The sequence below is a fragment of the Gasterosteus aculeatus genome, chromosome 3, assembly GCF_964276395.1.
Source record: "Gasterosteus aculeatus chromosome 3, fGasAcu3.hap1.1, whole genome shotgun sequence".
Classification (NCBI taxonomy): Eukaryota; Metazoa; Chordata; class Actinopteri; order Perciformes; family Gasterosteidae; genus Gasterosteus; species Gasterosteus aculeatus.
Window position 1 is genome coordinate 11186691 of NC_135690.1, and position 14959 is coordinate 11201649.

At 43.4% G+C, this 14959-nt stretch overlaps 1 protein-coding gene across 1 annotated transcript; it reads left to right on the top strand.

Annotated features, from left to right (window-relative positions):
* The first annotated feature begins 481 nt into the window (after positions 1–481).
* tfr1a (transferrin receptor 1a) lies at positions 482–13073 on the top strand. The gene is made up of 17 exons (XM_040171892.2): positions 482–665; positions 4969–5013; positions 5205–5442; positions 6556–6739; positions 6847–7069; positions 7150–7272; positions 7413–7508; positions 7824–8115; positions 8224–8343; positions 8514–8599; positions 8708–8771; positions 8858–8925; positions 9021–9088; positions 9173–9266; positions 9424–9645; positions 9887–10045; positions 10609–13073. Exons 2-17 carry the CDS (start codon positions 4981–4983, stop codon positions 10849–10851), a joined length of 2313 nt encoding a protein of 770 aa, XP_040027826.2. The 5' UTR covers positions 482–665; positions 4969–4980; the 3' UTR covers positions 10852–13073.
* The last annotated feature ends 1886 nt before the right edge of the window (positions 13074–14959 follow it).

Genomic DNA, 14959 nt, shown 5'->3' on the forward strand with positions numbered 1-14959 from the left:
AGAGCGTGAACAGCCTGCACTCTGGTGTTATTTTGTTCTCGCTTCAAGGTGAGCTGCAGATGGGAGCAGTGGGTTCAAGGTGATCCGTGACTCTGTGATGCCTAGACTTCCTTCCATACTAAAATACTTGGGTGGTTATTTATATTTCAACTTAAAAATCTGTAGTATAGTCTGCAGTATGCAACATGAGCGGCAAATGTCTCATTATTTTTACTTTTTTATTTATCTTCACTAGAATGGCTATTGTATTTACAGAGGACTTATGGACAATGCTTCCCCTGTGGCCATATTTAAAGTAGAAACTTTTAAGAAATACCTGACATACTTTCCGCCACAAACGGGAGACAGCAAAGTTGTATTCAACAGTCTTTTGTTGTTATCTACCCGGACACGTTATTACCCTACCGCCTTCTACTTCTCCATTGTAATGAGCGCCGTATATAAACCGCACTGGCAGAAGCCTAGTGGAGGACGTGACGTAACGCGGAAGTGACGTAGGGCCTCCGTAGCGAGTGCCGGCCAATCCGAGGTATAAATCGAGGCAACGTGCTCAAGGGCACCGGCCGAACAGCGCGAGACGGAAGAAAGCACCTGGAGGAGCGACCTCGTGTCAAGGGCTGTCACAGAAGAAGAAGAAGTCAGTGTGTCTTGGAGAAGAAAAAAAGGTGAGCTTTTTATCGCTTAGCTGCGATAGTTCAAACCGAGCCGGAGGAGCGTGTTGCACCGAAAAATGAAGCCAACCGCACAAGACTGCCGAAGGAAACACGCGTTTCTTTTCTTTTTAGCGCGGGTAGATGGAAGACTGTTCAAAATATGTCCCCCCCCCCCCCCCGCGAGGAAAGACGTGTGTATGTAGGACCCGTTCGAGCCCGGTTCAAGGACTCTTCTCGCGCCGCGTGTCTCTTCGCCGCGATGTAATTCGAAGCGGAGTGTTCTGTCGGTTGTAACGAGGGAGCCATGACAGGAGAAGCCGGTAGTCACGTTCAGCGCGCGCCCCCCCCCCAACTCCAATCCCCGAATAACCCCTTCCTGCTCGGCGGGGTCACAGGGGAGACATTACGCTGTTTTTACTGACCTTGAAGCATAGATGAGGTGTTTCACTCACACGTTTGTCACCCTTTGTCAAACCCCTCCACCAATGTATAGTCTTTCAAGGTCACAAGCGACGTAAAACAGTTGCCTTTATTTTACATAGAAGGTCCCTTTGACAATAAAAACAGTTTATATGATTATTTATTGCGCGTCTTTTCCTGCCTCCTCACACTTTAAGGACCACATGTAAAGTGCACCTTACACCCTGGTGCCATCTGGTGGGATCCCTGTGCACACCGGAGACCGGACTACCAGAACCTGTATTATAGTAGGAAAAGGGCAAAACCGCTGCAAATGCCTCATGCATAGAATGAAACCGCATCTTTTCCTGCAGCCAATGTCTGTAATTCAGAATCCGCTGCTGTTTTTACGCTTATACTGGACCACAGCACGGGATTTGCCTGCCTCTGTTCTTCTGGCCCTTTTTTTCCCATCAGCTGCCTTCCCCCCATTGTGACTCTCACATGATTTGATTTGGCACAGGACAATGACTCTAACAAACCGTCGCAGACTTTTTCTCACCATTTTTCCCACACCATACTTCTCCCTTCCCATCGACAATGTTTTTCCTCTGAAAATGTCCTGTTTCTGTTGAGCTTGACTTAATCCCGTTGTCTACACCGGTGCATACTGTATTTGTAAAAAAAGAAAAAAGTTTCAGGCCTGTTCAGGCCCAACTACCAGTTAGACACATTTATTTGTATACAAGGCGCCCAGATTACCCAAAACTCTTGTGTAACGAGATCATGACGCTCTCCTTGAGTGATGGAGTGAGTTTTCTTTTATATGGTTTTATCAAATGCAACAGGTTTTTGGTTAGTAGGCGTTTTACTGACTAGTCAGTAACTTGTAGCTGTAGGTTGGCGATCTCACCGCTGACTTCTCCTCTCAGTAAAGTGTTCTCAACAGTTGTGTTGTAACGTTAGACCAAAAGTCTTGCCACAGATTCCAAAAAATTTTCCAAAATTATTTGTTAAACTAACATACTTTTTAATGAGCAATATTAAATCACCTTGTGAAATGCTGACATTGAATTGCTTGCACGGCTATTATTGGAAAAGTGTCCTTCATTCGGTGTGCTTTGTTTTCTAGGAACGTGATGAGCAGGTTGTTTCACATTTTTTCATTCAGTCTGGCCTTGATTGCTCATGTGTAAATAAGATCCAACTTCCTCATTAATATGTGTGCTGTCCTCTCCTCATTTAGACCAAGAAGTTCAGTTGTCGTTCCCAGAAGGGCGTTCCCTAACTTTACTCTCACTATCTCTCTTGCACACACTTGGGTGAACATTGCTCGATGGCAGTGCGAGTCGTGGTGCAGAGAACCCTGGAGGCAAAGCTCGTCCTTAAAGGACGAGTGTCTTCTTTGTACCCATTGAATCTTGATCCATGTGGAGTTTTTGTATTGCTAACATCATAGGTCCCTCAACTGACAAAAGGGGCTAATCTGATTAAAGTATTAAGACCCGGTATGTGTGGTATGTGAGATTAAGCAATTAGCTTTACCAAGCAGCTAATCAGGGTCTGATACTTTTAAAAAAATTTTTTTTTTATAAGTCCATTCCTCTTGAAGTATCACGATTGGTGTGAAAAACAGGCCACGAATAAGACAAACGTGTGGTTGCCCTTTGATTCACATGTTGTTCTAGTTGGTGACCTTTTTTAGGGGTTATGTACCCGGTTGTATCGCCCCTGAAGGTTGTGGTAGTCGGAGGGGGTCGCCCGAGGCCTTTCCATGCTCTAAAGTTAGCTGCTCTTAATTTCGTGTTGGCAGGTGTGACGTTATTGTGCGCCAGGGTCGAGTAACGTGGCCAAACCCTCATTTGCTTCATTGGGCGCAAACATTTATTCCCTATTTTATTTCTTTTTCATCCATGTTGCTGGACTTTAGCAAGGCCGTGTTTCCACGCTCCAAGTTAGCGCTGGCCTGACCGCCCATTTGTTGCCCATTTTTTCCTCACGCAATGTCCCGCTTGGGTTCTCCGTCCCAGGAGAGCTTGTAATTTGGCCCGATGGGATCACTGAGTTTCTTTCTCAGCTTTTTGTGTGCTCGCCATCGTTTATTCTGCTTTCGGGGTTCAGCTTCACTTCTTGTTTCATTACAGAAGAACCTGAGCAGATGGTGTACAGATAACGTTGTTATCCAAATGTTACCACGTTTTGAATAAGTCTTTTGTATCCGTGCATACGCTCAAGTCTGTTCAGTATTTTATTCAGTCCAAAGTTCAGGTAGTGTAGTAATTGTTTAACCCACAGGGCTCAACACCAGGGTTACATCAACAGTTTCCTCCTTTTGAAGGAAAGGCAGGGAAGAGGTCATACAATTCTCTACACCCTACTGCTGGTAAATTATTTGGAAGAGTTTCTTCGCTTATGGTTTGTTGGTTGAAGGTGAAAATGTGTGAAACACTGCGATCTCGCCATGGAGTTGTGACTGTCCCGTCACAAATTATTTTCCCAATGCTTCTACTGCATAAAGTCTCACTGGGTTTGCACTCTGGCTCCTCTGGTGAATATTCTAAGGATACATTGCAAAATGTTACTTGTTAAGCGGGGGTCGGGATGCTTCACTAACGTATCAGTGGGCCTGGAAACAAAAAGCAGCAGTCAAACGTGGCGGCTCTAATCAACAGTGTTTTGTCCCCTATAATAGTCTCAACAGATTCACTGGCACTCGTACTGACGTCAGAGATAATTTGTCCTCCACTTCATAAGAACACGGTGCCTGAACGATTCTGCCAATCCGATTAGAAATGTGGGCTTTGACGGTTCTGCGGCGCAGTTGAATATTCGCAACCTGATTTTAGTTCATTTAACTTTTCTACTAATTGGAGTTTTCCTTGCTAAGACGACTAGTGTACCAAAGCTAACGTCCCAGCTCATAACATCCTGGGTTAAACTTGTCCTCCAAAAAGGCAGCTTCTTGTGGGAAAAGTAAATGAACAATGTGTCCTTGTTTGGGTCACAGCGTGAACCCAAACCACTCATTGTTGTCTCATAGGAGCCCTAATGAATAGTTGGACAAATACGCGTGCGGCTTCACCATATTAAATACGTTGCCTTTAGCTATTGTATAAATAAAGTGAATGTAATTCATTGGATTGCCCAAGATGGTAATGCATAAAAGAAATCCTGACTCTGCAGTAGAAGCAAGCGACTGCAGTTTGCAGGGTCAAATGTCAGGGAATCAATACTCACGCAGTGGTGAGAAATGAGATACTGCAACAGTGTCTCTGACACCTTTTTTAAATGTGCATCCAAAACCAATGTGTTCATTCATTGGATATATGCCATGTGCAGAAAAGCTTCTACGCAGCAAAGCGGTGCACATTGGCTATCACACGGTGGCCGATGGTTTTTGACCAGTCTCCGGCCCCTCACACAGAACAAAGGTCTCCTCAAGGGGATCACATGCATTGCTCTCATTCCGCTGACTGTGCGTTACAGCGGTTGGGAAAACGTACTTGCGTCTTGGGTTTCAGGTTCTGGTTACTCTGTCAAGTTGAGACCTTGCTTTGATTGGCTCTTATTTTGTATGGATGCTGTTATTGTATTCTACTGTGAATGGGGTTCACGCGGAGGCTGTGCGGACCCTCGCTGGACACTGGTCTTTTGTGGCTCGAACAGTGCTGGCTTTCAAGTGAGCTGCAAAGGAAACCCCACGGATGTTTGGACAAGAGGTGGGACGTGTTCTGTGGAAACCTTTGCCAGAAGTGAGACCGTAATGCACTGTAGAGACCCAAGTTCTCATCACTTGTAGTAAAATAAAAGGGTTTTAATTAAACGCTTTTCATCTTCAAAGAATTGAACTCTCTTAAATAAAGACTTCAGAGAAAGACCGTGATCCTTCACTCATACTTGTCTGTTTCCCTTTTAGATTGAAGCAGCAATGGACCAGGCAAGGTCAACAATATCCAAAATTGTGAGTATTCTAACAATGGTGTTATCTGAAACCCCCGTACAGTGTTCCCCTGCCATTATAACAGATGTGTGCATTAGATTCCATTTCAGGTCAATCTACAGAAAAAAATCAGTTTGAAATAATCCATATTTTCTTCACTTTTTTTTCAATCTTTTTCATCTCTTCATTCCTGCACCGCCGTGTCACTGCAGTTCAACGGGGAGCCGCACTCCTACACCCGTTTCAACCTGACCCAGAACATGGAAGGAGACAACAGCCAGGTGGAGATGAAGCTGTCGTCCGACATGGACGAGGAGGCCGGGGGCAACGGCGTGGGAGACCACCTCAATCACAACTCCAACCGCAAGCCCCACGCGGCCGAAAAGCCCGGCCGCAAACCAAAGAACCTCTGCTTCATGGTCGCCGCCACCGTCCTTATCTTTGTCATCGGTGAGCGATTCCTAGGTTTCGGCTGCGGTAAAGTAGTCTCTCACTAGCCACTCTAGCGGGTGCAATTTTATTTTTGGGACGGTTTCGCGTTTGAGATGTATGTCCCTCCAGTGTTGCCGTAGAGGCAAAAGGGTGGTTGATGGGTGAAGGCGTTTATTTCATGAGAGAATCAGCCACCAACCCAGAACGCTCGGTCACAGCGGTGGTTCGTGTAAACCAGCTACGGACCGCGAGTGCGCACTTCCTTAGCGTAGCGGTCTCAGTTTAGCTCGCAGGCTGAATCCGCTTCGTATCTTTGTGCACGTATCGTTTGCCCTCTCAAACACCGTATGCACGTTACTAAGCAACATGGACACGCAAACACACGTGACAAGTGGAGGCTTTTGATAAAACTTGAGCGGCGCAGAGCAGCTGTAGGAAAACCTGGAGGATAGACAAAGAGCAACTGATGAAACCTTAAATAATGAAAAGTAAAGGTCCAGTCGAGAATGGCTGGTTTATGATCGAGCCAAGAAAATAATGTAATGTACTGATTGTAAAACGTACGGGAGTGAAAGGTAAAGGGTGCCTTTTTTTCGTTTTTATAGTTGGGACAAGTAACGTCACAGTGGAAACGATACCATGAAATTTCCACTGGCCACGTCCAAAGCATTGCGACTAAATGGACAACAAAATACCTCTGCACCAGTTATACGCAATGAGCTACTCTTTTTGTCTTCGTCAGTTGCATATGTTTTCATACCAAAAGAGCTTTACATACTTGGGAAAACTCCTTTTGTATATGTACAGGTGACTGTACATAACCATTTTATGTAGTCTTGATTTGGGTGTTTACAATGGTAATTTACATTTGAAGGATTTTAAATCTAGTTCTTTGAGTAAATTGTAGCAAACTGAAGTTAAATTAAATGAGATTTCCCGCACAATTGTAGCTAATGAAAGTGACTAGTAACTTTGGAAAACCACTAGCCACAGTGGCCGGTGAACAAAAATGTTAATTCCAAGCCCTGTGTACAGCCAAGTGTTGCCCCCAGTGACTTGCTGGCTTTAGTCTGTCAGCACGATTGTTCCTTTCTGTCATTGTGTGCTCATTTGAACCGCTGCTTCTTTCAGGGTACTTGATTGCCTACCTGGCTCATGGGAAGAAGGACGTGGCTCCCACCTGTGAGGCCTCTGTGGACCCCGTAGCAGAACCCTTGGAGCGAGAGACCGGCGCCGCCCCCCTCATGAACTGGGAAGATGTCAAAAAGCTCCTCACTGAGAAACTTTCCGCAGCCAAAATGGAGCCAGTCTTCAGGTATATTTCCAGGCCGCACAGTCTGCCTGTAGAATGCGCGTTGAGGCAAAAGGTCATTTGTTTTTTTGTTTTGTTTTTTCCTCACGTTGTGATTCGTCCTCTCCTAGGGAGTTTTCTGTTGTCAACCACAAAGCTGGTTCTAAAGGGGACGAGTCGCTGGCAAACAAGGTACTCGGAAAGTTCAAAGGTTACGGCATGAACACCTGGACCGACGAGCACTTCATCAAGGTTCAGGACGCACCGGCTGCTGGCGCCAACAGATTTGTTTTCAAGGGGAGTGCGGAGTATTCAAAGGGATTCCTGTCCTACAGCGCCAATGGAACTGCTACGGTAATCTAAAAGCTGAATTAGATCATTTTACTTGGAGATTTTGAACTAGTCTGATTTTTTTTTTGATTTTTTTCCTCCAGGGTGGCGTCTTGTATGCATTCTACGGGCAGGAAAGTGACTTCCAGTTGCTGCGGGACAGGAACATCAACATGACCGACCGGGTTATGCTGATCCGCGCGGGACGGATCAGCTTTGCTGAGAAGGTCGGTGGTTGCTAAGAAATACAGCCGCATTTCTCTAAACTTTATGCATACCTTAATCTCTCAAACATGTTTTTTTTTTTTTTATATATGCTTTTGTGGTTGGTGATGATACTTCCCATGACTTTCTTTTTTGCTTACAGGTAGCCAATGCTGCCAAAATGGGTGCCTCTGCTGTGTTGATCTATCCGGACCCCACTGATTACCCTATTGGAGACTCCACGCAGCTCTTTGGGCATGTGAGTGATGGCGGATTGGAAGCTATAAAATCCTCAACTCAACTCAGATGAGTTGTTTAGTTCAGTGTACCAATGATGCTTAAGCAGTAAATCTGTGTTTTGTTTGACTATAAAAGCCAGTCGAGCACCAATTACAAAGGGTGATCCTGACGATGATTTTGTTATTGGTGGAGAGATTTTTCATATCTTCTCAATTATGCATTTAAAAGACTGAGGCTCCATATTGAAAGCTGCTGGAAAGAATATCTTTTAAAAGAAAAAACGTTCAATCCAAACTTGCTTTCCATCTGACCTCCTTCCGACCGTCTCTTGCAGGTCCACATGGGTTCAGGGGATCCCTACACCCCAGGCTTTCCCTCCTTCAACCACACCCAGTTCCCGCCTGTCCAGTCTTCAGGCCTGCCAAAGATCTTGGCTCAGAGCATCACATCAGCCATGGCTTCCAACATCCGGAGGCAGCTGGGGGGTCACAATGAACCAGAAACATGGGGTGGCAGCTACAAACTGGGAGAAGAGAATGATGCCATTACTGTTGAGGTCAACAACGTTCTCGCGGAGAAAAAGATCCATAATGTTTTTGGGGTCATCAAAGGCTTTGTGGATGCAGGTAATATTAGTTTCAAACAGACATTGTAATCAGGAAGCCGCTGCGCGCACACCTCCTGAGAAGGAGCTCCCTACCTAGAATGTCTTTGTTTTCGTTCTTCAATTGTAGATCGATATGTCGTAATCGGCGCTCAGAGGGATGCATGGGGGGCGGGTTTTGCTACGTCGACCGTCGGCACCAGCCTCCTCGTGGAGTTGGCCCGTTCCATCTCGGACATGGTGAAGAATGGTAAGGTTCTAACGTGAAATGTTTCCAGATGTTTTTGTTTGTTGCTTGAAGGGATAATACGATACGATAATCTAACGGCTAAAGACTGAAGCCAAGATGTGCTTAGTCCAAATATAAAGTTGATCAAGGTGTTCGGTTGCCACTTAATGCTTTTCTCATCTTCGTACCAGATGGTTTCAAACCAAGGAGAAGCATCGTGTTCGCTAGTTGGAGTGCTGGGGAATATGGGAGTGTTGGCGCCACAGAGTGGTTGGAGGTGAGAAGGATTTACCCAACTGTACTTTTCTGGATCAGCAGCTTTTATGGTATAGTCACTCTGTTTGGTGTTCAGACTCTACCTGATGTCTTTTTTTTCTATGCCCAGGGTTATCTTTCTTCCCTGAGCATGAAAGCCTTCTCCTACATCAACCTGGACCGAGTAATTAAAGGTATTTTCAGACTATTAAAGAGCTTCCATATGCTTACATTAGGACCAACTGAGTGATTTTCAGTATAATTAAATTGTTTTTTCCAGGTTCGACGGGATTTAAAGTGTCAGCCAGTCCCTTGATGCACGGCCTGATCGAGAGCACTATGAAGGAGGTACATTCAATACACGCCTGCAGTGTTGTCATTGTTCAATTTTTTTTTTTTCAAAATTGTGAGATAATGTATATCTGCAATCGTCTTCTCTTTAGGTGAAATATCCAGACAGTTCTTCGACACTCTACTCCCAATTTGCAAAGATCAACTTTGAGTCGAATGTGTAAGTGGAACCAGGCCGCCGGTCCGTTTGGTCTAGTCTGCGTTTGTACGTCACCATGACATCAAATCTGTTTTATTTTACCAGATTGGAGCCTTTTAAGCTGGATGATGCTGCTTATCCTTTCCTCGCTTTCTCTGGCATCCCCTCGGTCTCATTTGGATTCACCTCTGGTAACTTGGTGAGTCGTCCATCCTACCACAACTTGCATCAGTCTTTTTGAGCCAGTTTTGTAGCCACAGCCTGAGACCAGCTTTTACATTGAGCCATCACGTTAGTTTGTTCATCCCGCGGTCTAGTTTCTGCTCTGTAATCAACACCTTTCTTCCCCCTCTCAGGAATACCCGTACTTCGGCACAGAGCTGGACACCAGGGAGAAACTGAACGTGGCTGCGGGCAATCAGGTTCCTCAGCTGGCAGAAACGGCGGCTCGGTTCGCAGGTCACATGGTGCTGAGGCTGGTCCATGATCACCTGCTGCGTATGGACGTGATGAAGTACAACAATATTATCCGCAACCATGTTGTCCAGATCAACACCAAAGTCTATTCTGTTAAGAGGGTGAGTGCCGGGTTTTTCTTTCTGGCATGGATTGAACTATTTGATTTGTTACCTTTTCAGAATCAATTGCAAATAAATACTACATTCAAATTCACGCTTTGAAAGTAGACAAGTTACTTGTTTGTTTGTTTTTTAAATTGATTTTATTGCGGATATGTTGCCACCCAAATGTCTCAAAGATGCACATCTAGTTTAGTTTCTTCAGAATATCACACCTCGTGGTTGCCATGTGTGCTTGCAGATGCAGCCCCAGCTGTTGCCCAAGGCCTTGACTGTGCAGTGGTTAATCTCGGCCTCCGGCTCCTACGGACGCGTGGCTCAGCGGCTGGTGACGGACATGCAGAACAGTGACCTGGAGGACATTGAGATGTGTCGCATCATTAATGACCGCATAATGGCGGTAAGACCATGACTCGTAAAGTCCTAAAACAAAGTTATAGCCTCAAGTTTTATAGCTACTCACTGTTGACCCCTGACCCCCCCTTGGCTGTGAGAAACAAATTGGTAAGAGCTGGAATTGGTGGCAGTTACTATGTAGAACATGTATTCATTGTAGCTAGTTGTGAAGATGTCATATACCTCCTTGACCTTTTGCAACATTTGGTTGAAATGGGTCAAATCTGTGAGGTCGGCAGCTCGCTTTGCCTTCTACACTAATCCACGCTCACACAGTCCGGATGAAGCACGTCACCACAGTTCACGAGTATTCACATAAATTCAAAGTTGTCTTTATAACTGTTAATGTTGCTTAGGTGTGTAGAAATCTTATCCTTGAGAAAAATGTCTTAACTGACTTTAAAAATCTATTCAAATACTTATTTCAGAAAGTAGCAAAGGAATCAGACACCTGTGGAGTTTTAAAATACTTAAGATAATGAATAAACGGCTGTTAAAACCAATACCAGTGACTTAAGAAAGCTTTACTAACGTCCCCCTCATCCTGCTGTTCTCTTGACTCTGCAGGTGGAAAGGAACCTCCTGTCGCCCTACGTGTCTCCCAGAGACAGCCCGTTCCGCCACATCATGCTGGGCTCCGGCCCTCACACCCTCAAGGCTCTTTCCAACCACCTCGATGGCCTCAAGAACGACCACCCCGAGTCGGACGCCGACCTCTTCCGCAACCAGCTGGCCATGGCGACCTGGACGGTTCAGGGCTGTGCCAACTCGCTAGCCGGGGATATCTGGGCCTTGGATAATGAAATCTAAAGTAATTTCTCTCCCTTGTTCACGTGCTCTGTCATCACAACTAGCACTCACGGATGCACAGCTTATTAAAATATTTAAGCAGAAGGAGAAAATTATACAATTGAGGCGTCTACTGAATTGAATTTTAATTTCATTGTCATCACAGCAAACACTTGATGTGATGAGTTAATCTTTATTTTTTGAAACTCTCCAAAAAGCCAAACATTAATTCTGAAAGTCTTCTTCCGCCTTAACTTGAAAGAGTTGTAAGGGTAATTTACTTTTTTCCTTCTACTTGCAGAAAGAGAAATTCCTCAATAACATCTCCTTTAAAAACAACATTCTCTTTGGTGCTTGTAACGACTACGTTCAAATGACCTGCAGCAGTACTTCTTGTGTTGGTCTTACCTCATGAAAGAGATACATGTAGTGAACTTGAGGTCAAAACTACAGAGAAATCAAATGGTCAGTAGAGATAAGCTAAAAGTGTTTACCTTAATCACTGCAAATAAAAACATCTGGTGCTGATGGAGCTCTGTTCAAACCCCAGCTGGTTAATATTGGTAGCTACAATTTCCTTCAGCGCTGAAATCTAGCTCCTCAACGTTTGGTCAGAGATTCAGGAGTTGCTGAAAAAGGCTGAAGATGTTAAGTTCTGTTGGATAGAACACATCTTGAAAAATATTTTGGACAATGAGACGTTGTAACTTGGCCTCATCCATGCTTCATTGATCTTTTATAAAAGTTCTGAATAATTACTAATCTGAATTTCTCATCGCCTGAATCCGGGCAAACCTGTCAGCCTTTCAAACAAACCACAGAAAACATTACAGGGAGGAGTCTCCAACCACGTGGCACTGAAACAAACCGTACGTCTATTTATTGTGTTATTTATTTATCAGTGGCAGAGTTCACTATAAATATTTTTTTATTGCCTTTTATAAAAAAATGTAATTATCGGGGGCAGTGTCTTCCATAATTATGACAGTTATACTGTCGAAATGACAAAAGCAGCATCTGCTTAAAGGGAAGTGTACATGTTGACCGACGGCCGGCAGGACTCAACGCTGAACAGTCAGTCACCTCTCTGAAAGCAGCACAAGGGCTCAAGGTTGTTTTTTGTTAAACTGACACTGGATCGGTCTTTCGGGGAAAATGCCGTCTCTCATATCCCGCCTCTGGCTGCCGGTGCCGCTCCCTCGGTACATGTACACCTCTCGTCCCGAATACGTTATCGGCAGCAGTGCCTTCCATAATGTGAAATGAAGAAGGTAGTTTTTGCCTACCAGTGTATGTCCGTATCGGAGGCAGTGCCCTCCATATTTCACTGTAGGATGGATGTTTTTTATTATCGGGAACAGTGATTTCCATAATGTCTGTACATAAACATTAGGGTGCTGCACGTGTGGTCTGCAGCTTTAGATCCCTTTAATGATCTTTCCACGCTTATGTAGCTCTTTATGGAGAAGTTTTACATCATCGCTTTATGAAATGATTGCATCATCTCATTAGTGAGGTACAGAAGCGGTCTAAGTTATGGGTTCCTTCAGTCAGACGTTCTCATATTAATCAAGGTGTCAATTTTCTTTTTCTCTGGACTCCATGAAATGTCTGAAGTGTTAACATGTTTTGGGACAGCGGTGTGGTCCACTGAGTCCAGAATAGATCCTCACTTCGCTAAATGAGTTTTGATGAGTCAGTCGGTGTGAAAGTGAGTCCTACCTTCTCTTTTGATGAGTTTGTTCATTAAGAGATTTCCTTGTGCCTTGTTTCCTAAATGTTTCTACATACAATACCCAGTTTTTGGAACATTGTATTTGACTTTTTCTTTGCTCAATTGTCTTTTTTTTTTTCCTTTTGCGTGAATCAAGTTACTGGTTTAAAGGCATGTTATGGTATCACATATTCACAGGGATAAGAAAAGTAACTAATTTTATGTCGCCAGGATTTCAAAATATCACCCTGAATGTTACAGTAGTGAACAACGTTCTTTAGCAAATCTAAGCCATAAAATAGTTGCTTTTGGAAAACACTGCTTTAACAGAATTTGCAATCGGTAGTCATTTAAAATGCTCTATAGACCTTTTTTTTTTTTTTTTTAATAGTTTGAGGGAACTGATCAGCTGGGTTATAAGGAGTCATGTACATGGATGTTACATTTCTGATGTGTTTCTTTATTTCTTAAACTATTCAAATGTGCTTCGCTTTACGCTTTCCTGGCTGCAATAAACAATCACCTCACAGCCGTTGAGTCATGGGGTGATCATTAGTCCAAGTTCTAAATCAAGTTTCAGTCACAGGGTCTTAGGTTTGTCATCCTGAAATCTATAAATTAAATGTATCCACACCTTCTGAAGAATATTATCCATTCTTTACATACATGTGCCCTTCATTGAGACTTGTAACTTTCCCTGGATGTTTAAACGTCCTTTTGTTTGTCTGTGCACAGTCATTTCTGTGTGCATCTTAAATCAAACTTGTTTAATTGAGTGACATCACAAGTTGTGGAAACCAGTCTGAAGATCCCGGAAGTGTCCAATGTGCATGCTCCGCAAACACACAATGGACTTTTTAAATGAAGTGAGAAAAGAAGCAGTTTGTATAAAAGTGCAAAGCATGTGTCTTCCATACTATCATCCCCTCAAATGACCATCTTTTACCAGATGGAGACAGTCTATTCTACTTAAAGCTTTGAACTGCAACCTTTTAATCTCTAACTCAAGTATGGCACTTCATAAAGGTTCGTGTTTGCATTGAAAGTGGCTATCAAAGGGCCCAAAGCCTGAATGTGCAGCAGAGGTTCATGTTGCTTCAGTTTCCTGCTCCAGCAAACAAATATCGGTGGATTAGATGAGAAGAAACAAGAACAGGAAATGAAAATAAAACTGGGAAATATTTACATGTTGCCAAATGACTACTTCCTCAGTCCGTGAAGGAAATGTACACAAACCCGACAAACTTCAAAATGAAAAGGTGAAATCCACTTGAAGTGAGCTAATAGAAATATTAGAACACCAACAAGGCTGCATTCGCTTTCAGCTATAACTAGTTTAGTTGTATGAATATACATATATGGGTCATTCCACAAAAAACGTGCTGTCACTCACTTGTACAGACACTAAAATCCATGGCAAGTTTATTCATTTAATATTTAATGTTAGATTTTGGCAATGTAATTACAAAACTAAGCTCGAGGAATTTCTTTGTCACTTATCTTTCATGGAAGTCGAGCCCTTTATGGATTAATTCAAATGTATAGTTACATTGAACATTCACATGGTTAAAAACGTGAAATACCTAATTATTACAAATATTAAATTACCAGTCCCACAGAATCATGTGACTCAACTTATTTTGAAATACTTCACTGACTCTTCCTGCATTAGGAGGTCATTTGAGGAAGTGCATTGGACAGTAATATAGTAAATCAGATGTCCGTCTCGTTCAAAATGATATGAGAATTTTGAATGAAGCTTTTAAGCCTGTCATTTGTGTTACTAATTTATTGGTTACTCATGAGGTCCAAAATTTAAACTGATTTATATTGAACAGTTTAATGGTTTTGATTTTCATGTGGTCTGACATGAAAAGCCATTTTCAGTGACATCCCTCTACAAATGAGCCATATACAAGCTGAAAAGTTAATTGTCTATTTGTGTAAGTATACTTTTCCTTTTGTCAGACACGGTGGAATTAAAAGCTGCTGAAAAGCAAAGATTATACAGGCAGCGGGAGATAGAGACCCTACACGTAGAGTACTTGTCAAAACGGCGTTATGTAAATGATATCCTGACCCAAAAGAGGAAGAACACGGGGGATCTAACTGAAAGGGAAAGAAGAGCAGGGACTTGAAGGTCCCTCTGTAATCTCTCCAATAAAAACACTTTCCACTATGCTCTGCTTGATGATTTTAGAGAGGCAAAGAGGGCTTTGGCCTCAAATCAGACAGGGAGACAAACTAGAGAAACGGATTCCGATCGCTATGTCGAAAGAGTTTCTGCTTCTCGTACAAAGCTGGGGAATGACTGAGGAAGAGGTGTGAAGATGCCTCAAGAAAAAAGGACCACTGTTGACTCAACAGTGGTCCTTTTTTGTTGGTCAACAGTCCAGTGGGTGAATATATGTAAAT